The 24106-nt window shown below is 39.7% G+C and overlaps 1 protein-coding gene across 2 annotated transcripts in view; it reads right to left on the bottom strand.

The window, feature by feature from the left end:
- Positions 1-564: 564 nt before the first annotated feature.
- The window catches only part of HNF1B (HNF1 homeobox B), a 67672-nt gene continuing 44130 nt past the window's right edge, over positions 565-24106 (bottom strand). For both annotated transcript variants that reach the window (XM_075850604.1, XM_075850603.1), the window contains exons 5-9: positions 18095-18255; positions 10337-10478; positions 4946-5137; positions 3957-4075; positions 565-999 (exon numbers count right to left, since the gene is read on the bottom strand). In XM_075850604.1, the coding sequence (XP_075706719.1) occupies positions 979-999; positions 3957-4075; positions 4946-5137; positions 10337-10478; positions 18095-18255 (635 nt within the window). In that variant the 3' untranslated portion in view covers positions 565-978. The remainder of the gene's footprint in view (positions 1000-3956; positions 4076-4945; positions 5138-10336; positions 10479-18094; positions 18256-24106) is intronic.

The raw sequence follows: 24106 nt of genomic DNA, 5'->3' as shown, positions 1-24106 counted from the left end.
TAGCAGATAGGGGTTGCAAAATCTGGTGACAGAGCCTCTTTAAACCTACTGGGCCCCTGTGTACATGCACAGGTTGCACCAATGGTATGTCCACCCCTAGCCCAGCCCTCTCAGTAACATTGGACTATGTGTTATATGGTAATGGTATATGTAATTTCATAGGAGAATAGTACTTGCAATGCTATTAGTTTATACAGTGGATTGTGTTAAGGCAGTGATAAAATAAAAGTAAAGTTATAGAAAATCACTAAGATGGTTGAAAAAGAGTATTTACATTACTGGCCAGCATAATGTATTTTTCTATGTCAGACAAGAGCTATCAGTACAGTGATATCCTGGACTGCAACATTGGAACACATTGTTTGTGCAACATGGCTATTCATCCAATGGTTTTCTGTATATTGATCAAATGCTTTATTTTTTGGCTATTTGACCTATTCCTTTAACAAACTTAAACTTTATATTATGCATTATATACAAAATAATTGCACTTTTTACAATTTACAACTATTCAACAGATTAAATTCTATGGCAATGTCTCGCTGTTTTATTTCAACGACATTTACAATGGCTCAGTTCAGCTTTGTGAACATTTTTAAGCTCCTGATTTTCCAGTTTTCATCGCACTGTTCCAGCAGAAGTCTGTACGCACCTCATGGACTTGTAGTTTCTCTAACAAATAAGTAATTTATTTTATCACACTCCAATCTCCATGTCATGTCTGGGTCATGAGATTGAGGGAAACACTAAAGTCTTCAAATCACCTGAGAAGGAGACTGAAAATCAAGTACTGTCATGGAAAGTATAGAGCATCCATCTCTAAAGAGTATCCATCTTGTTTAGAGATTGTAGCTCTCAAACATACAGAATCTGAAATTGATCTTGAGTCAGTTCCACTTGGCAACACCACAAAGTCCTAGATGTTTTCGCCAAGATGTTCATGTAGCTATGCAAAAGGAAGATAAGTGCAGCAGGATATCACCAGGCTTGCAAAGGACACTGCAAGGGAGAAAGAAAAAAGACTTTTTGAAACTGGTTTTGCTTATGATAAATTACCCTAATTTAACAAAATGATTTTATGGTGCAGCAAATGAGTTTTATGACGCTGTTACTTGGCCATGGAATATGGACATTTGCCCTTAACAGTATATAGCTATGGCACTGAGACATATACATGAGAATGTCTCCATAGGAATGCATAGAACACAAAAGCCATAAGATCTGTGCAAGCATTAGGAAAAAACTTGCTAAATACAGAAGACACTACAGAGGGCTTTATTGCAGTAGCGTTGTGTGCAATTATATTTGTGAATTGAGATTGTGAGGGACAATTACAAAGATCAAACATGGTACAGAAACTGCAAACTTGCAGATTTTTGATGCTGTGCAAACATTGTTAACAAGATAAGATGACACTAGATTTAAATGATACACCTTTAAAGATACAAAGGAATTGTATAGCCCTACATAACTAAGGCTAAAAAAAGAGAACACGTCTCTTATCCATATTTCCACGCTCGTTCCCCCAATAATTGGCCCATGTAAGAGGCCTTTAGGGTCCTTTTATAGGGGCAATATTATTCGTAAAAACGAGTGCCGATCAACGAGACAGCTTGTTGATCGGCGCTCGTTTGTTCCTTTCACAAGGAGCTAGTATGGGGACGAGCGGTCGTTACTATGATCGCTCGTCCCCATGCATTTCCATCATGTCTTTAGCACGTCTCCCTGTTTACACAGGAAGATGTGGTGCCGACAAAAATAATATTTTCTGCTGCATAAATGATAAGATCAGTCGATGAACGAGAGTTTGCTCGTACATCGGCTAAATGTTGCCCTGTTTACACGGGCCAATTATCGGGAACGAGCGTTCATATGAACGCGCGTTTGCCCGAACATTGGCCTGTGTAAAAGTCCTTAAGTTGACATATGCACACCTATACAGTCAACCATTTGGACATGTTCTGAATTATCTAAATTTTTATAATGTCCTATGTAATTTCCCCTATATGTGATAATTAGCTGTCCAATTATCATTATAATATCATTACCTTTATTATCATATATTTCTAAGGAAATGGAACAATAATTTGTCAGTGTGGCAAGTGAGTAATGATAATTTGTCACTTGGCCAGATGAAGATCAAATATAAACGATAAAACCGCTGTTCATCATTGATCTTTATTGATCGCACCCCTGTAAAAATTATCATTATTAGTGTGTACGGTCTGAAAATGTATTACAATAGATATTGCTTTTTAGCGAACAACTCTTGCAATAATAATGCTCCTTGCCCAGTGGAGAAGTTTTTTCTCTGCAGTGAGAATCGTCCTGATGGAAATAATCATCACATCCTTTTTCAAACCACCGATTTTTCTATGGGGCTTTGACAAGGGGCCTTAAAGAGGTCCCAAAATCGATAATAATCACCTTGTCTTGGCACTTAATTTGACTTAACAATTGTCTTAACACTGGGTACCCTCCCCTGGGACCCCCATCGATTGGGAGAACGGGGGTCTTGAACACCCAGATCCTTCTCCACCCTCCGCAGTGAGGAGGAACTTGAATGAGCGGCGGTCAAGCATGCGCCCACCACTCCATTTAATATCTATGGGACTGATGGAAACAGACGAGAGCTGTACTCGGCTGTTTCCATCATTCCCATAGACTTTGAATGGAGCAGCAGCACGCATGTCCTCCTCACTGAGGTTGAGCCGGTCATAAATGTTGATTCTGGGAATACCCCTTTAAGCAACTAAGCTATTCCTTTCTCGTTATCAGAATTACATAAAATGATAATGACAATATTTGGACACTGCAGCTCCTTGTGGCTTTTTAGGATTTGAAGGGCCAGAATTTAGAACAACTTTAATACTGACCAAATGCCTAAAAATATTTAGTCAGCTAGAAGAAAAAAGAAGAGCAATAAACGAATGACTTATTTAATGTTACCCTTCTCTGACAAAGACAGTAATGAAAATGTAATTCCTTGTATCCCCGGTCAGTTCTGTTCTGATTTCCCACTCTTTGTAGTCAGGAGAAAAACATTTATCTAACCCCACAAATCATAATCAGTCAGGCAATCAAGCACATCAAGGCTCCATGGAATACTATTTCCTTGAAAGGGTTTATCAATCCATCTGGTGGGTACTCAGCCCTAACCAAACCTGATTAATTATTCATCTTGCCCAAGCAGACTTTGATGCTTGTTGAAACAAGCCCTACAGATGCAGGACCTAATTATCTAATCCGAGTACATTAGGATTCTGCCCGTTAGGGTGTCACATCTACCAATAATTACTGATCCATTAAAAGGGCAGTGATTAAGGTTAAATTTAATGCTCTTTTTTCATTCGGCAAAGTAGCATCATGTATTTGTGAGTAAAGATTAAATGCACAATCCCACTGCTACGCAACTGTCTACCATGTTCCACTAGCCATTGATACTATATTTCACACTAGTTGCTTTTAGGCCTCTTTTACATTTGCCTCTCTTTATATCAAAAAGAAGATTGGAGCAGGACTCAAGGACTCACATTATAATAATAAAAAAACGAATATTTCCTTTACAGGGCTGCGCTCCAATCCTCCTTTTGATCTTAAAAGACGTATGGGAGAGCAGGTCTCCCATACGTGATGTAAAAGTTGTCTCCAATAGTCTTTTCAAACAGCTACAGGTGCTTATCTTTTTGGTGACTTTTATTTAATACTTGATACTCGTGTTCTCACTCCCACTTTTCTGTCTAATAAATGAATTGATCAAAGAAAATTACAATGACATCCTGATATTTGTGTAATTTCTATTGACATCTTCAGGCATGATAATTGACTAAGATAAATGAACCTGTATACTTCTTCAACCGATATAACTAAGTCATAGAGTCAAAATAACCTTACATTGAAATCGAGTTAGAATTTAAGTAACCAAATAAAAAAGAGCATAACCTTGCTTCTCCTACCTGTTTACTAGAGGACATGTTCGATAATGCGCTGATGCTGCCAGTATCTGTGACAACCATTGCTGAAGGAAACCGTGATGTGTGTGAATACTGGGGAGGTTCCTGTTTATGTGCATACACTGTAAATAAAAAACAAAAATAATAGCATGCTACTCACCAGGGTTTCAAGCAGTATGAAACACCCAATAAACACATAAAAGCTTTCCGAATTTGCCAAGTATACGGAACCAGAATTCCTCATCTAATCAGACCTTCAATTTGAAATTTATAACAAAGAAATTGTAATGACTTTACATTCATACTTGTTTCTCTGCAAACAGTCCATAGTACCATATAGACTGACTGGTGTAGATAGACTTGTGCCATAAGGCTGCATTACTGATCCAGAATAAGAAAAAGATGACTAGATTTGTCTCAGCAGATACCATCATGAATACATCTAGTACTGCTCCAAGCAGTCTTAAGCAGTGGTATAATTCATAAATGCATATGCCCATATGTCATCTCACTAAGACATACATATGGGCACTAAGAATTTTAACCAAATACTCTACTCCACAGAATAGAATATACTATAGAATCCCTATAGTTTTAACGGCAAAGGCAGTTTTACTTTATTTATGCTGAAATATATTCATGCAAAAACAATTCAAACTGGGTGATAGACTCCCTATTCTTATTTGCACCCTTGCTGAGAGCAGAAATAGCCATGGATTATTTATGTTTTTCTAAATACATATTGACAGATTAGGAGCTGTTGCTCCTTGTGTACAAATATAAAATGTAATACAATTGAACTGATATATGACCTTGTTCTTGCCTTATTAAAGTACCTGAGAATCTCCTGTGTTCTGGAGGGTTAACTACATTTAAATCCCTAATCACTTGCATAGCATGAATAGAATACAAATTTATTGACAGGCAGAACTATTGATAAGTGCAAATAATGCCTAAAAGTTCAAACGACATTACTTTAGCATAGTACTTACTGTGAGAATTCTGAAGTTGGGTCATAGTAGCCATAAATGGCTGTTGCGTCATATGACCAGAAGAGTGTTGCATTATAGACTGATGATGTGGACTGTGCAGTTGTGGTGAAAACTGCACCGACTGTAAAGCTGCTAGGCTTCCTGCGACACTGTTGATGACAGGGACACTCTGTGCCTGACTAGTGTTCAAATCTAAAGGCAAGAACGGAAACAAAATCAATACAACTTTTTTCAGCAATATTTGCTAGTCACATACTATAATAGGAATGTCCAGATGACTGTGTAAGACGAAAGACTATGCATTTATTATTAACCACTTAATGACCAGCCTATTTTAGACCTTAATGACCAAGCTATTTTTTACATTTTTCCATCGTCGCATTCAAAGAGCTATAACTTCTTTATTTTTGCATCGTCACAGCTGTATAAGGTCTTGTTTATTGCGGGACAAGTTGTATTTTTTTAATAGCACCATTTTGGGGTACATATATCCTGTTAATTAACTTTTATTAACTTTTTTGGGGGGGGGAATAGAAAAAAAAAACATCAATTTCGCCACACTTTTTTGTGTCCTAAGTTTTCGCTGTGTACCGTGTGGTATAAATAACATACATTTATTCAGCAGGTAGTTTCGATTGTGGTGATACCAAATTTATATAGTTTTCTTATGATTTACTACTTTAACACAGTAAAAACACTTTTTTTTTTCAAAATTATTTGTTCTTGCGTCTCCATATTTTAGGAGCCATAACTTTTTATTTTTCTGCTGATGCGGTTGTATGAGGGCTTTTTTCTTGTGGGACGACTTGTAGTTTTTATTGGTACCATTTTGGAGTACATGCGACTTTTTGATCACTTTTTATCCCAAAATTTTTTGGGCAGGATGAACAGAAAACAGCAATTCTGGCATTGTTTTTTATTTTATTTTTTACGGCGTTCACCTTGTGGGTTAAATAATGTAACAGCTTTATAGGGGGAGTCTTTGTTAGGCCCACGGCTGCCATAGAAGCCACTGGCACCCTGCGATCGTATCGCAGGGTGCCGGTGGGGTAAAAGAGAGGGAGCCCCCTCCCTCTAAAACCACTCAGATGCGGTCACTATTTTTTTTTTAGTTCTTATTTTTTCAAAAAAAAATAAAAACACAAAAAATAAAAATAAAAATCAGTCGCATCACAGTAAGTGCAATACACATGTACCCTTAATGGTTCATCTATTTTAACAAATAACCAAATAACAGATTCATCTGTCTTGATAAAAGTTTTTACAAGATTGCAAAAACGTGTAAATATTGTAACAAAAAAAAATGTTTTACTACTTTAGCAGAATAATAATCATGTTTTTGTGTCACAATATTCTGAGAGCTATAACGTTCTTATTTTTTCCGTTAATGGAGCTATATGAGGGCTTGTGAGCTGAATTTACCTTTTTCACTGGTACCATTATGGGGTACACATGACTTTGATTGTAAGTATGAACTTTATTTTTGTAATTTTTTTTTATTACATTAAAATTTTATTTTCCGAGCGCCGAGCATGGTACTGTCCAGGGTGCTGAAAGAGTTACCGCCGATCAGTGCCGCCCATTAACCCGTTAGTGACCGACTGATCGTGTTTCTACGTCGGTCACTAACGGGCCTTATTCCGATGCCATAGACTTTTTTACGTCGCGGCATCGGAATAAGTTTACAGAGCAGGGAACTGTCAGATCTCCCTGCTCTCAGCTGCTAGAGGCAGCTGAGGGCTGGGAGCGTCCCTGCTCTGCCGTGTGAGATCGATATTAGTATCGATCTCACACGTTTAACCCCTCAGATGCGGTGCTCAATAGCGAGCACCGCATCTGAGTGGTTTTGGAGAGAGGGAGGGAGCTCCCTCTCTCTCCCACCGACACCGGGCGATACGATCTCCGAGTGTCTGTGTCTGTAATGGCAGCCGGGGGTCTAATAAAGGCCCCCAGGCTGCCTGGAGTGAATGCCTGCTAGATCATGCCGCAGGCATGACCTAGCAGATGCCTGTCCGTGTTAAACGGACAGGCAGTAATACACTGCAATACAAAAGTATTGCAGTGTATTATAAATGCGATCGCAGAATCGCATATTATAGTCCCCTAGTGGGACTAGTAAAAAAGTGAAAAAAAAGTTGAATAAAGTTAATTTTAAAATAAATGTGAAAAAAATGAAAAACCCAGCTTTTCCCCTTACAAAATGCTTTACTATTAAAAAAACAAAATAAAGTTAAAAAAAGTTACACATATTTGGTATCGCCACGTCCGTAACGACCCCAACTATAAATCTATCACATTATTTAACCCGCACGGTGAACGCTGTAAAAAAATAAAATAAAAAACTATGGAAAAATTGCTGTTTTCTGTGAATACTGACTTTAAAAAAATGTAATAAAAAGTGATCAAAAAGTCGCATCTACTCCAAAATGGTACCAATAAAAACTACAAGTCGCCCCGCAAAAAAAAAGCCCTCATACAACCGCATCGGCGAAAAAATAAAAACTTTATGGCTCTTTAAATATGGAGACACAAAAACAAATAATTTTGAAAAAAAGCGTTTTTACTGTGTAAAAGTAGTAAAACATATAAAAACTATACAAATTTGGTATCGTTGCAATCGTAACAACCCGCTGAATAAAGTTATTGTGTTATTTATACCACACGGTAAGCGGTGTAGATTTAGGACGCAAAAAAGAGTGGCGAAATTTCAGATTTATTTCTATTCCCCCCCAAAAAAAAGTTAATAAAAGTTAATCAATAAATAATATGTACCTAAAAATGGTGCTATTAAAAAGTGCAACTTGTCCCGCAAAAAAACAAGACCTTATACAGCTATGTCGACGCAAAAATAAGAAGGTTATAGCTCTTGGAATGCGACGATTGAAAAACGTAAAAAATAGCTTGGTCATTAAGGTCCAAAATAGGCCGGTCATTAAGGGGTTAAGTCTTTCAGCACCCTGGACAGTTCCATGCTCGGAAACGGAAACGGAAACACGGAGTGCACACGGCCGCTAAAACGGGCACACGGATCCGTCAAAAACGGCCATGAAAACGGTGTCTGAAGTGTGCACGAGGCCTAATACCGAAAATGTCTACTTTTTTGTATATTTTGACATAATAAAGAGTTTTTAACCCATTCTCGCCACAGACATTTTCCGTTGTGTCATTTTTGTTTTTTTGTTACAAACACCATAACTTTTTTATTTTTCCGTATGAGAGCTCTTCTTTTTGCGGTACGAATTGTAGTTTTAATAGCACCATTTAATTTACCATATAATGTACTGGTAAACTTTTACAAATTTATTTGTAGGGTGGAATCGAAAAAAAACAGCAATTCCACCATTGTTTTTTGGGTTTCGTTTTTACAACATTCACCGGGCGTTAAAAATTACATGTTAACTTTTTTCTGTGGGTAAATATGATTAAGGCAATACCAAATTTATATATATATTTTTTTTATTTTTCACTTATTTTACAAAATAAAAACTATTTTTGTTTTGGGTCAACATATTCTGAGACCCATAACTTTTTTATTTTTCAGTCGAGGTAGCTGTGTGAGGGCTTGTTTTTTCTATTTTAAGGGCTTGTCCACACACAATGGAATTGCTGCAGAAAATTTCGACAGCAATTCCGTTGAAAAACGCAGACATTCCGCTGTGGCAAAGACACACAATTTGCTGCGGTTTTTATGGCAGAAAATGGTGCATATTTTGCAGCATTTTTCACAATGTTAGGAGACATCTCCTCTGAAAAAGCAGCAATTCTTTCCGCTTTCCGCTGCAGGAATTGACATGCTGCGGTACGAAAAATACGTACCGCAGGTCAATTTCTGCTCAGAATTTTGCTAAATCTCATTCACTATACTGCTACTGTATTCTGCTGCATTTTTTCCGTCCGAAATTCCGGCTGGAAAAAACGTGGCAATTCCACAGCATGTGGACGAACCCTAAGTATTTATTATATTTCAGAATATCACATCTATAAATATATTGTCAGTTTAAAAAAGTTTTTCAGGGAGTATTCTAGCCTAAAGCATTTTTCACCTATCCAGATAAATGTTAGAAGGGTGGGTGTCTGCCAGGTCTCAGTGACCGATACAGAATACAAAGCTGCTGTATCTCAAAAAGTACAAATAGTTTTTAATAAAAAGTATTTAGAAAGTTGCATAAAAAAAAAAAAATGTCAAAAGGTGTTCATAGCCTTTAAAGGGTGCATCCACATTTGCAACATTTTGTTTTTATTGCTTCAATGCATCTAAAATATAAAAAATTAAGGCCCCATGCACACGAACGTGCTTTTGCGGCCGCAATTCCCCCGAAAATCCACTGGAGAATTGCGGCCCCATTCATTTCTATGGGGCCATGCACACGACCGTAGTTTTTACGGTCTGTGCAGGATCCGGGAGCCCGCACCGCAGAAAGAACGGACATGTCTTATTACGGCCGTCTTCTGTGGTCCTGGCTCATTGAAAATAATGGTCACGGCCATGTGCATTGCCCGCGATTTGCGGGCGGCTTGCGGCTGACAGTCCGCTGCCGGCCAACCCGAAAATCACGGCCGTGCACATGGCTACGATCATGTGCATGAGGCCTAAGAACTTTGCAAACAGTATTTTATCTTGACATATCTGTTTCCTGACTACAAACCTAAGTGTAAGGTGATCCTGCAGTCATATGTTACCCCCTAATTATTCTGTTACTTATATAGCGCCAACATATTCCGCAGTGCTATACAAAGGTCCACACTTATTGTCCCCATTGGGGTTCACAATCTAAGTTCCCTATCAGTATGTTGCTTCCGTCTGACCCCTGTTTCTTGCTAACCTAGAGACATAAGGAGAGGCAGCAGATGCAAGGGAAATAACAGAGACTTCAGGATCAGGCTACACAGTTTGTTTGTAGTCTGTAACCATGGAAACATCGATTTGCATAAGAGCTGCATACACAAAATGGTAGAATAGTATTAAACAGACTGTTCAAGGTTGCTTAATTTATTAGCATAGATGCAAAGAAAATCACTGCAATGGTGTACATCCCCTTTAACTTCTAGTGTACTAAAGTCCCCTCTCTGCTAGTGTTTTTTGACTACTGACTTTAAAAACCAACACCAATATATAAAACTATATTAACTATAATAGCATCAAATTAAACATACGCATGTTCAATTGTATAGGTAGGTTCTAGAATAAAAAGATTCTCTAGAGAGAAATAAAATATATATTCTATTTCTTCCTGGCTAAATATGATTTTATGCAGGGTGAAAATGATGGTGTGGCTGATCATCAAGTCTAAAATATCACCACTATATCCCATTTCTATAGTAACAGAACCATCTTCAAATGCAGGTCTATATTTTAAGTTCCATGATTGTATCCACCTAGTCAAGACTTACTTTGTGTTATTGCCATGACTCCAGAAATAGGTCCCATGATGAGGTTCTGTGTTTGTTGGGAACTGTGGTGAATTGATTGAGACAAACTGTGAATATTTGTCAAGGTGCTTACAGGTGGCAGACCTCCTCCAGAAACAGGAATCTGTTAAAAACATTAAGTAAACATTACGTTTTACAAATTTAAATGGTAAGATTTATGTGTTATTTTCTAAATAGTAATATAGTAGAAAATTAATGGTTTTACTATTCAAACCACTGGCAATATACGGTGAGATATCTATTCTCTGTGAACCATTTTTCTGTTTTTAATTTTCTCCCGTAAGAAAATGGAAGGATCAGATAACAACAAAGATATTCTACAGAGTATATGAAATTGTGTGATATGCAGAACTTCTCTTTAGGCCCTATTCACACGACAGGGTCCTCCGGCCGTATGACGGTCGTTCAAAAAACGGCCATCACACGTCCGCAGTAGGAACAATAGAGCCCAAATGGGCTATTCACACAACCGATTTTTTGACAGCCTGGGAAAGCGGGCCGTCAAAAAGTGGGACATGCCCTATTTTCGTCCGTTCTCCCAGACCCCTGCTCCCATAGAAGTCTATGGGGCTGGGTAATACACGGCCATCACTGGAATGTGTTCCGAGTGACGGCCGTGTCTTCCGTCGCTCACTCTCTCATTGTCCTCTTCACAGTGCAGTATTTTTTTTGCTCCCTGTAGGAGCGGAATCCCCAATCCCCGGCCACAGCTTTGGCAACGCTGTGGCCAGGGATTGGTGATTCTGCTCCAGGAGAAGTCCCTGACTTCAGTGTCCATATTTGGACACAGTGACGTCAGGGACTTCTGAAGTGGAATCCCCGGCGCTGTGGCCGATGTTTCCGCTCCAGGAGAAGTCCCTGACTTCACTGTCCATATATGGACACAGTGGGGTCAGTGACTTCTGAAGTGGAATCCCCGGTGCTGTGGCCGGTGTTTCCGATCCGGGAGATGTCCCTGACTTCACTGTCCATATATCGACAGTGACGTCAGGGACTTCTGAAGCAGAATCCCCGGCGCTGTGGCCGGTGTTTCTGCTTTCATTAGAAGTCCTTGACTTCACTGTCCATATATGGAAACAGTGACGTCAGGTACTGCTGAAGCGGAATCCCTGGTGCTGTGGCCGGTGTTTCCGCTCCAGGAGAAGTCCCTGACTTCACGCTCCATATTTGGACACAGTGACGTCAGGGACTTCTGAAGCGGGATCCCCGGCAGTGTAGCCAGTGTTTCCACTCCAGGAGTAGTCCCTGACTTCACTGTCCATATATGGACATTGAAGTCAGGGACTTCTCCTGCAATGGTGGCGCTATCTACAGACAGGGGGTGCCATCTATGGGGGGGGTGCGATGTAAAAGGGTCCTGTGTAGAACTACCTACAGGGGGCTGTGTGGCATTTCCTACAGGGTGCTGTGTGGCATTACCTACAGGGGGCTGTGTGGCACTACTTACAGGTGGCTGTGTGGCACTACCTACAGGGGGGCTGTAGCAGCATCTACAGAGGGCAGTGTGTGGCATTATCTACAGAGGGAAGTGTGTGGCAAAAAAATTACAAATGAAATTCATCCGTTTTTAAAAAGGACAGGGAAAAATACCGGATGCAAAACGGGTCAAAATCGGCTGTTAAAAACGGAAACATGGTCCAGAACGGAAACGATGAAAAACGGCCGAGAAAAACTGACCAAAACGGACGCCTTAGGCTACATTCACACGACAGGGGAAAACGTCCTTGTGGCGGCCGTTTATGTTTTTTTAATGGCCGTAACGCGACCATATTCAGAACAATGCAGTTTAATGGCTGTATTCACGGCCCGTAAATACTGGACGTCAAAAACTAGGATATGTCCTATTTTTGGCCATTTTCACAGCCAGACAACCCCCATAGAACTCAATGGTTTCATTTTTAATGGCTGTTTTTCAGGAATCAATCTATGTGACGACCGTTAAAAACGGATTCTGGCCAAGGGGACTCCCACTGAGCCTGGGAAAGCCTTTGACATCACTACCGTAATCTCCGGTTAGAGTGTGTCACTTTCTACATGGGCACTCTGGCACTATATGGGCACTATCTAGAGCGCTCAATGTGTCGATATCTACATGTGTGTGGCACTATGTGGGCACTAGTACTTTATATGTGGGCACTGGCACTATCTATGTGGGCACTATCTACAGCGGGCACTGCGGCACTATGTACATGGTCACTGTGGTATTTTCAGGGGGTTTGGACCAAAAAAAAACATGACAAATTAAATCCATCAGTTTTTTTAACGGCCATGGAAAACAGATAGCAAACAAATGACAAACGGCCATTAAAAATGGACAGACGGACTGAAAATGGATGAAAATTCGGAGACACACTGATAAAAAACAGCCATGAAAAATGTCAGTTGATCAGTTTTTAATGGCCATTTTTATCACTGTCGTGTGAATGTAGCCTTAACCCCTTAAGGACGCAGCCTAGTTTGGGCCTTAAGGCTCAGAGCCCATTTTTCAAATCTGACATATTTCACTTTATGTGGTAATAACGTCGGAATGCTTAAACCTATCCAAGCGATTCTGAGATTGTTTTCTCGTGACACTTTGGGCTTCATGTTCGTGGTAAAATTTGGTCGATATATTCAGTCTTTATTTGTGAAAAATTGCAAAATTTAGAGAAAATTTACAAAAAATAGCATTTTTCAGAATTTAAATGCATCTGCTTGTAAAACAGACGGTTATACCACCCAAAATAGTTACTAGTTCACATTTCCCATATGTCTACTTTAGATTGGCATCGTTTTTTGAACATTCTTTTATTTTTCTTGGACGTTACAAGGCTTAGAACATAAACAGCAATTTCTCATATTCTTAAGAAAATTTCAAAAGCCTTTTTTTGAAGGTGCCAGTTCAGTTCTGAAGTGGATTTGAGGGGCCTATGTATTAGAAACCCCCATAAAACACCCCATTTTAAAAACTAGACTCCTCAAAGTATTCAAAACAGCATATAGAAAGTTTTTTAACCCTTCAGGCATTTCACAGGAATTAAAGCAAAGTGGAAATGAAATTTGCAAATTTCATTTTTTCTGCTGAATTTCAATTTTATTCAATTTTTTTTTAGTAACAGAGAAGGTTTTACCAGAGAAACACTACTAAATATGTATTGTCCAGATTCTGCAGTTTTTAGAAATGTCCCACATGTGGCCCTACTGCGCTCGTGGACTAAAACACAAGCCCTAGAAGCAAAGAAGCACCTAGTGCATTTTGAGGCCTCTTTTTTATTAGAATATATTTTAGGCAGCATGCCAGGTTTGAAGAGGCGTTGAGGTATCAAAACAATGGAAACCCACCAGAAGTGACCCCATTTTGGAAATTACACCCCTCAAGGAATTCATTTATGGTTTTTGTTATCATTTTGACCGCACAGTTTTTTCACAGCACCTATTTGAATTGGGCTGTGAAATGAAAAAAATGATATTTTTTCCAATAAAATGTAATTTTTGATCAAATTTTCTTATTTTCACAGGGAACAACATACCCCATTTTGTTGCCCAATTTGTCCTTAGTGCGGCAATACCCCATTTGTGGTGATAAACTGCCGTTTGGGCCCATGGGAGGGCTCAGAAGGATAGGAGCGCTATGTGTTTGTTGGAGTCCAGATTTTGCTGGATTGGTTTTCGGGTGCCATGTTGCATTTGCAGAGCCCCAGAGGTATCAAAGCAATGGAAACCCACCAGAAGTGACCCCATTTTGGAAACTACACCCCTCAAGGAATTCATTTATGGTTTTTGTTATCATTTTGACCGCACAGTTTTTTCACAGCACCTATTTGAATTGGGCTGTGAAATGAAAAAAATGATATTTTTTCCAATAAAATGTCATTTTTGATCAAATTTTCTTATTTTCACAAGGAACAACATACCCCATTTTGTTGCCCAATTTGTCCTTAGTGCGGCAATACCCCATTTGTGGTGATAAACTGCCCTTTGGGCCCATGGGAGGGCTCAGAAGGAAAGGACCACCATTTGGCCTACTGGAGCTTTTCTGGTGCTAAGTCATGTGTGCAGAAGCCCCTGAGGTACCAGTACAGTTGAAACCCCCGAGAAGTGACCCCATTTTAAAAACTACACCCCTTAAGACATTCATCTAGAGGTGTAGTGAGCATTTTGACCCCACAGGTACTGTGTAAAAGATAATGCGCAGCAGATGGTGCAGTGTGAGATTTGCAATTTTATATATGTATATGCCATTTCAGTGTCCAATATAGTGTGCCCAGCATGCGCCACCGGAGATATACACCCCTTAAATTGTAATGTGGGTTCTCCTGGGTACGACAATACCCTACATGTGGCTGTTATCAGCTGCCTGGGCATACGGCAGGGCTCAGAAGGGAAAGATGAGGGGGGTAAGCTGTGCGGAGTGCATCAGGGTAAATTAAAAATCAAGGGATGTATGATACATTTTAAAACAATCTTTTATACAGAGCCCTGGTTTTTCGGGACACGTGTCACATTGGTATATTGTGTTCTTCCTTATCCCCCTCTTATAGCAGACTCTGCACCTCTTTTGACTCTTTCCCTTTCCACCGGTTTGGGGAACTTCTCCTGGAAAGTGTTGCCCTGGTACGATGCGTGTGGCCTCGCTTCCAGAAGTACTGGGTGCCCCCCCTTCCTGGTCCCTAAAGATTAGATCTTGAAATTCCAGGAAAGTTCCCCTCTGGCCTGCACATCGACGTAGCACATACGCATTGTACAAAGCCATCTGTATGATGTGCCCGGCCAGCTTCTTATACCACACCGCCTGGCGCTGTAGGGCTTCAGGACTTGATTTGACAAGTCCATCCCTCCCATGTACCTATTGTAGTCCAGGATGCAGTCTGGTTTGGGGGTGGCCTTTCCTTCATATATCCTAAACCTGTAGGTATACCCTGATGCACTCTCGCACAGCTTATACATCTTCACGCCATACCTTGCCCTCTTACCTGGCAGGTACTGGCGGAATTGAACCCTCCCTTTAAAATGTACCAGGGACTCATCAATAGAAAAACACTTCTCGGGGGTGTATGCTTGGGAAAACCGGGCACTGGAACGGTCTAATAGGGGTCTCCGTTTATACAAACGGTCAAAACTGGGGTCATCTCGGAGTGGGCACGGCTCATTATCAGTATAATGTAAGAAGCGAAGTATTGCCTCATTTATTTATTTTTTTAGGTTCCACTTCATTTCTGAAGTTGCTTTGAGGGGCCCATATATTAGAAACCCCTATCAAACACCCCATTTTAGAAACTAGACCCCTCAAAGTATTCACAACAGCATTTAGAAAGTTTATGAACCCTTTAGGTGTTTCACAGAAATTTAGAGCAAAGTAGAGGTGAAATTTACTCTTTTTATACCATTTTTTTTATAACACAAAAGGATTTATCAGAGAAACGCAACTCAATACTTATTACCCAGATTCTGCAGTTTTGAGAAATATCCCACATGTGGCCCTAGTGCGGTAATGGACTGAAGCACCGGCCTCCGAAGCAAAGGAGCACCTAGCGGATTTTGAGCCCTCTTTTTTATTAGGCACCATGTCCGGTTTGAAGAGGTCTTGTGGTGCCAAAACATTGGAAACCCCCCAAAAGTGACCCCAATTTGGAAACTAGACCCCTTGAGGAATGCATTGTAGTTTTCTTGGGGTGCATGCGGCTTTTTGATCAGTTTTTATTCCATTTTTAGGTGGCGTGGTGACTAATAAACAGCAATTCTACTATTGTTTTTGTATACTTTTTTTTTTACAGCGTTCACCGTGCGCTATAAATGATATATTAACTTTATTCTGCGGGGCAATACGATCACGGCGATACCAGATGTTTATAGTTTTTTTTTATGTCTTATGGCGTTTGCACAATAAAATACGTTTTGTAAACAATCATTCACTTTTTGTGTTACCTTATTCTAAGAGCCAGAACGTTTTTATTTTTCAATCAATAAAGCCGTGCGAGGACTTATTTTTTGCGTAACGAACTGTATTTTCCATCAGTACCATTTTTAGGTACATGCGACTTTTTGATCTCTTTTTATTCCATTTTTTGGGAGGTGAAGTGACCAAACAATTGTGATTGTGGTACGGTTTATTAATATTTTTTTTTACGGCGTTCACCGTGCGGGATAAATAACAAAATAATTTTGTAGTTCAGGCCGTTACGGACGCGGCGATACCAATTATGTATAGTTTATTTGTTTGTTTATATATTTTTATTAATAATAAAGGACTGATAAGGGAAAAAGTGGGACTTTTACTTTTATTACTTTTAAAACTTTTATTTTCTTATTTTTACACATCTTTTTTTAACTTTTTTTTTACTTTATTACTTTGTCCCACTAGGGGACATGAGGGCAGGAGGCCCTGATCGCTATTCTAATACACTGCACTACATGCGTAGTGCAGTGTATTAGAACTGTCAGCTACTCACTGACAGCAAGCATAGTGGGTCCTGACGTTGTCAGGACCCACTAGGCTTCCGTCTATGGCATAGCCGGACGCCATTGTTTGGTGTCCGGTTGCCATAGTCACCATCGCCGGCCGCTATCGCGTAGCAGGCCGGCGATGGCAGCTTAACCCCTAAAAAGCCGCGATCTCTATAGAACGCGGCTTTTAAGGGGTTAATCAGCGGGGACACAGCGATCGGTCCCCGCTGTAGGAGCTGTGACAGCTGCTGAACAAGACAGCAGCGTCACAGCTCCTGTATGTGTCGGGAGGACGGCCGAAACGGCCGTTACTCCCGAGACGTACTATTACGGCATGGAGCGCGAACGATACAGCTGCCATGACGTAATAGTACGTCAAGGAGCGGGAAGGGGTTAAAGAGGCTCTGTCACCAGATTATAAATGCCCTATCTCCTGCATAATCTGATTGGCGCTGTAATGTAGATAACAACAGTGGTTTTTATTTCGAAAAACGATCATTTTTGACCAAGTTATGCACAATTTTAGATTTATACTAATTTGTTTCTTAATAGACAACTGGGCGTGTTTTTACTTTTTACCAACTGGGCGTTCTATAGAGGAGTGTATGAGGCTGACCAATCAATTGCACCTTTTGGGTCGTTTGTGTCAGAAGACTGGCAATGAAAACGTTGTTGGCTTCCCTTTAAAAGTAACATGCTCTTCTTACACAGTACATATATTTTCTTATTTATTTTTGTATTGACCGCAACAATGTTTAAACATTTTCTCATCTTACAAACGTTGAAATTAAATAAGGTGTTAAACCTTGACTAGATGATTATCGGAACTTGTGACATGGCTGACAATTCTACATGAACAACGTAAAGTTCTGAGTGCTGAATAAAGAATCAAATGACTGGAAATGAAAAGGGAAAGTATTTTACTAAGTTAAAAAAATGCTGAACCTGGCCCACCCTTTAAAGAGAAGGCTTTTGGAGAGTCAGTTTTATCAATGTGCATGTCATCTGCAAGGAAAAACAAACACTGTTCCACCCACTTTTCTACTTTGTAAGGTATTTAATCAATAAAATGTGAACAGCTCTTTGTTACATTTATTGGTCAGCTTCAAAAAGGCCTTAAAGTGGGTCAGAGAGCTGTTTTTTAGTGCAAACTGTGCATTCAAGCTTTTTAGTCTACAATGCTTCTTTGTTTACTGCTGACCCTGTGAGAACCTAAAAAAAAAAAGAATACTGTGTATTTTGCTTGTCTCTCTTATCTTATCAGCACTGCAGCTACAATAGGCCAGGTGTACTCACCAATTTACCATCAGGTGAAAGCATGTTATGGCCAGGATCCAAACTCACTGGAGAAACCTGCTGGAGGACTGACTGACTGGTCAACATGGCATTGTTACCATGGTGATTAATTGTTGATGATGAAGTGACCTCGCTGTTTCCTTGTTGATTGTATCTTACTCCTGCAAAATAAAGTGTGCACATTATTCTACTGTACACATGTAGTTTATATGAATATTGCCTATGATGTCTGCATAAAAATCGATGTAAATCCTACTTTATGCATTTGTATGTGTGTGTATATATATATACACACACACTATATATATCCAAGAAAGATAACTTTTCACCAGCAAAAAAGCTTTGCACCAGCCTAGTCAGGCATTTGTTCACAGTGCTGCTCCAATCCTTTGCTTTTGTATATATATATATATATATATATATATATATATATATATATATATATATATATATATATATATATGTCAATGCACGTAATGGCTCATTCAGACAAGCATAATACTCGTCCTTGTGCTGTGCGATGAAATCACTCTCAGCACACAGACCCATGCAATTCAATGGGGCCATTTACACATGCGTTGTTTTTCATGCAGCGTGTGTCCGTACCGTAAAACTCACTGCATGTCCTATATTGGTGCGGTTTCATGCACCTAGTCGCCTATTGAAGTCTATGGTTGCGTGAAAACCACAAACAGCACACGGACAACATCTGTGTGCTGTCCGTGTTTCACGCATCAAATACATTGAAAAGCTGAGAAATATTTTTTTTTTAGAAATGCAAAAACCGCATGCCACACGCAAAGCACACTGATGCCAATACGCAATGCACACGGACAATAAATATAGGAAAAAATCCTGCGTTTTCTACACATGCAAATAAGACACGCTCAGCTGAATGTCGCCTAAGAATGGTTTCGAAAATAGAAGTGTTAGTAGTTTTTTTTATCAATTGACAAAATATGTGAAATATGTAAAATAAAAAAAAATAAAAAGCTAAATCAAACCAATATTTGATGTGACCACCCTTTGCCTTCAAAACAGCATAAATTATTACAGGTACACTTGCACAACAAAGCCATGGATTTTGTAAGATTATATAGTCAGGTGTATGATTAAACAATTATACCAAACAGGTGATAATGATTATCATTTTCATATGTAGGTTAAAACACAGACATTAACTGTGACAGAAACAGCTGTCTAGGAGGCTTAACACTCCGTGAGGAACATCCAAATTCTGCTACAAAGATTAGGTTGTGGAAGACCGTATCATGTCACAGGTCCACCATGGCAAGTCTGAACACAGCAACAAGACACAAGGAAGTTCATACTGCATCATTAAGGTCTCTCCCAGGCAAAGATTTCGAAGCAGACTGGAGTTTCAAGATGTGCTATTCGAGCTCTTTTAAAGAAGCACAAAGAAACAGGCAATGTTGAAGACCGTAGATCCAGTGGTTGGCCAAGAAATCTTAGTGCAGCATATCAAAGACATATCATGCTTACTTCCCTTTAAAAATCGGAAGATGCCCAGCAGTGCCATCAGATCAGAACTGGCAGAAACCAGCGGAACACCCATCTACTGTTCGGAGAAGTCTGGCCAGAAGTGGTCATCATGGAAGAATTGCGGTCAAAAAGCCATGCCTTCGATGTGGAAACAAGGCCAAGAGACTTAACTATGCACGAAAACATAGGAACTGGGGTGCAGAAAAATGACAGCAGGTGCTCTGGACTGAAGAGTCAAAATGTGAAATATTTGGCTGCAACAGAAGGCAGTTTGTTCCCCAAATGGCTGTAGAGTGGTACAATAATGAGTGTCTTCAGGCAACAGTGAAGCATGGTGGATGTTCCTTGCAACATGTAAGCGTAAAGAAGAGAAATGAGCCCTGGAACATCATCAGTTCTGACTAGGATTACATGATGAAACAGTAGGATTCGAAGAAGCCTTCATCCACCGAAGATCTGTGGTTAGTTCTCCAAGATGTTTGGAACAGTACTGTAAGGTTTTGTTCACATCTGCATCAGGGCTCTGTTCAGGCGTTCCGTCTGAGCTTTCCGTCAGAACGGAACCCTGACTGAAACAAACGGAAATCGTAGGCATCACCATTGAATTCAACGGTGACGGATCTGGTTCAAATGGCTTCCGTTTGTCTCCGTTGTACAAGGGTTCCATAGTTTTCACGGAAGAAATACCGTAGTCGACTACAATATTGCTTCCGTCAAAATGTCTATAGGTGCCATATTATGGCTCTGTACAATACTGAGGTTGAACAGAGCTGTAATACACTTTTGTGCATGAGGCCATAGGTCTTGAAAATGCTTCACCCCGGTGTGACCTAAAATACTTGATATTATTATGTGTATTCAAAACTATATAAATATATAAAATAATAATATTTCGTTTTATGTGTCATATGATTCATTATTCTGCAGCGGGAATAAAACAAGGTTATTTTCATCTGCTAAAATGGTCTTTACAAAAGTTAGCAGACCAGTAGAATTGCCCGAGCTTGTAACAGTGTAAACATTAATTAACCCAAGCAATGTTACACACATTCTTTTGCTGTATTTTTAACCTCATGCATAGCTGCATAGTTATTAAGCTTGAAAAAAACCAAGTCCACAGAGTTCAACCTCTCCATATTACCCCACTGTTGATCGGGAAAGTCAAACAAAATCTAGTGTTAACCACTTTCTATTTGTCACAGTGGGAAAATGTGTCCCTGCTTCCAAAACACACTGGAGATCTCTTCATGCTGTATTTTGCTAAAAATGTTTATTATTATATATGTACCTTCAATGTCTAGTCTTTATCAAGCTCTATCTATTCCAATTGGGGAAGAAGTGCCACTATCCAAAGAAATTCTTTATCATTGTAAACAAGAGGTTCTATAAAATTAGTGAATTAGAACTAATAACAAACGTCTTAAACAGGTAAATTGTATTAATAGGAATGTTCAATCACCTATGGCATTCTATAAATGCTCTCTAGGAATATTTTTACTCTAGTGATTCATTATTACAGGTCTTAAAATAATGTTGCTTACATAGACTATGCCCACAGCCCAGCTGAACCACGAGTGCACAGTACCAGGTGTATACCTTTACTACTATCACACCCAATTCTTCAAAAGAAGACATGTTCTAAAAAGATAGGCCATATTCCATACATATCTCTATAAACTATTCTTTTTTTTTTTATAATATTTATGCCACTATAGCACTTGCCTTTTTGATCTGTTGACATAACTCAAAATATTAAAATATATATAAAATATATGAAAAACTATGCTCTAATCTCCTTAAGTTTTAAAGGGGTTATGTGGGGACCGAAAATTATTAGCAGTGTACTCACTGCAGTATGTGAGTACACTTGCTAATATACATTTTGGTCCCGCATCGCGCTGATTATGAGATTTCAATAGATTTTTATAGCGCTAGCGGGGGACCGGAAGTCTAGTTGCACAGTCTTCCTTCATGGTGACACGACTCTTCATCATGTGACCGCCCCCGTTGTACTCTATGTAATCATTGTAGCAGTAGTACAGCAATTACATAGAGTACAGCATGTCGGTCAAATGATGAAGAGTCGTGTCACCATGAAGGAAGACTTTGCACCTAGACTTCCGGTCCCCCGCTAGCGCTATAAAAATCGATTAAAATCTCATAATCAGCGCGACGGGGGATCGGAATGTATATTAGCGAGTGTACTGACATACTGCAGTGAGCACACCGCTAATACTTTCTGGTCCCCACATAACGCCTTTTAATCTATTTTTAATTCTCTGTAACCTAACAGACCAATATTCCTTCTAACAGCTTACTGGAAGGCAAGGAGGTATAAATGCACTAAAATCTAAAACAAGTGTCACTATAATTGTATTAATGTATTTTTTTTAGTCAGTATGAGGATACAAAGCACTAAAAAACAAAACACAATATATTAAAGAGAGCCTTTCACCAGCTCATGAATGTGCAGCTGAGTGCACCATGTAATAGGCACTGCTGCACAAACCTTGTCTCACTTTATACTATGTTTCTAGCCTCCTCAGTTATTTAGATATCGGTGCCATTATGTGTGGCGTTTCTTTTATTGTAAATGGCATTGGGTGTGATACTTAGCGCTCTGACGCTGTCCAATCAGCAATGGACAGTGTCAGAGCGGCTTGTGCGGTGTGATCTCTCTCGCGAGATCACAGTCTTGTCATCCTTGTCTGCCGAGAGCTGAAGAGAGAATGGGAGGGTGCGCACCGCCGCCGATGATACTCCCGCTGCCACGGAACAGAAGAGAAGAAGAATTCACATTCTTATTCTCCTCTTCTGTTCCGTGGCGGAGCTGTGCATGCGGGCACGCTCTCCTCTCTCCAGCTCTTCTCAGACAATGAAGGAAAGACTGTGTGTCACATAGCACAAGCCACTCTGACACTGTCCGTAGCTGATTGGACAGTGTCAGAGCGCTAAGTATCACGCCCCCCTGCCATTTACAATAAAATAAATGCCCCATTGTCAGTTCAGGGAGTTATTTACATATCGGGCGCCAAATATAACGCAACTGATATCTAAAAAACGGAGGAGGCTAGAAACATTGTTTAAAGTGACACAAGGTCTGTGCAGCAGTGCCTATTACATAGTGCACTCAGCTGCACATGTATGGGCTAGTGAAAGGTTCTCTTTAACTGGTTGCTGTCACAGGACGAGAATACTCGTCCTGAGCGGTGGGTGCTTGGCGCATCAGGACGAGTAACACACAGCCGCAGAGAAGAGTGGTATGCCCTAACAACTGCCTGTGTACAATCAGTACACAGGCTAATGTACTGGCATAAAGATATATGCCAGTACATTAAAGTTCAAAAATAAAAATAAAAAATGCCTCTATGGGATTTTAAAAAAAAGTTAAGTTCATAAAAAAAAAGTAATGTTAAAGAGGCTCTGTCACCAGATTTTGCAACCCCTATCTCCTATTGCAGAAGATCTGGTGCCGATGTGTCCTCGCTCGTCCGACACGATGCAGGACCTGGGGCAGGAAGTGAGTGACGTCACAGCGTGATCTCTCGAGAACACGCTGTGTGTCTGTGCACTGCCAGAAGCTGGGCGTTGTGGAGAGAAGTGGATGATGCTGATTCGTCAGCATCATACACTTCTATTCACAACGCCCAGCTAGTAAAAGCAGTAAAAACGCCCAGATGTACATACACAATACACGCCCAGTTGTACTTTAACTTTAAACACGCCCAGTTGTACTTTAGAAAGCCTCATTTACATAAATATAAAAATGGTCATAACTTGGCCAAAAATGCTCGTTTTTAAAAAAAAACAAAACGTTACTGTTATCTACATTGCAGCGCCGATCTGCTGCAATAGGAGATAGGGGTTGCAAAATCTGGTGACAGAGCCTCTGTAAATAAAAAAAATTGTAAAAAAAAATACAGATATAAATTTTTTATAATAAATAAACTATTTAAAAATAAGTCCCAAGACATGAAATAATATACGCATATTTGGTATCGCTACGTCCGTAAGAACCTGTACAATAAATCTATAAGGTTATTTATGATGATCGGTGTATGGTGTAAAAAAAAAAAAAGAAGAAAACTGCATTATAACGTTTTCTACTTTTTTGCCAAAATAAAAAGTTATATAAATTAAACAATAATGTAAATATACCAAAAGATGGTACCTACATAAATTACACCTCGTCCCGCAAAAAAGAAAGTCTCATACAGCTACGTCAGACAAAAAATGAAAAAGTTATGAGCGCCAGGATGCAAAGAGGGAAATATTACGGGGGGCTGCCATTTTTTTTTTCATCTCTGTATGTGTCAATTAACGACACATACAGAGATGGAATACGGCACATACAACCCCATAGTGAATGCGAACGGGAGCCGTTCCATTCTCAGAAGCGTACGCCGTCTGTGTGGGAACGGCGCATGCGCCGCTCCCACACAGACCAAAATGAAGTTCGTTTGTAGAGCGAAATATGGCGCCATTTTCATGTGGACCGGAAGCTGCTGC

Source organism: Rhinoderma darwinii, chromosome 2, assembly GCF_050947455.1.
Source record: "Rhinoderma darwinii isolate aRhiDar2 chromosome 2, aRhiDar2.hap1, whole genome shotgun sequence".
NCBI lineage: Eukaryota > Metazoa > Chordata > Amphibia > Anura > Rhinodermatidae > Rhinoderma > Rhinoderma darwinii.
This window is presented reverse-complemented; position numbering and strand designations above follow the sequence as displayed.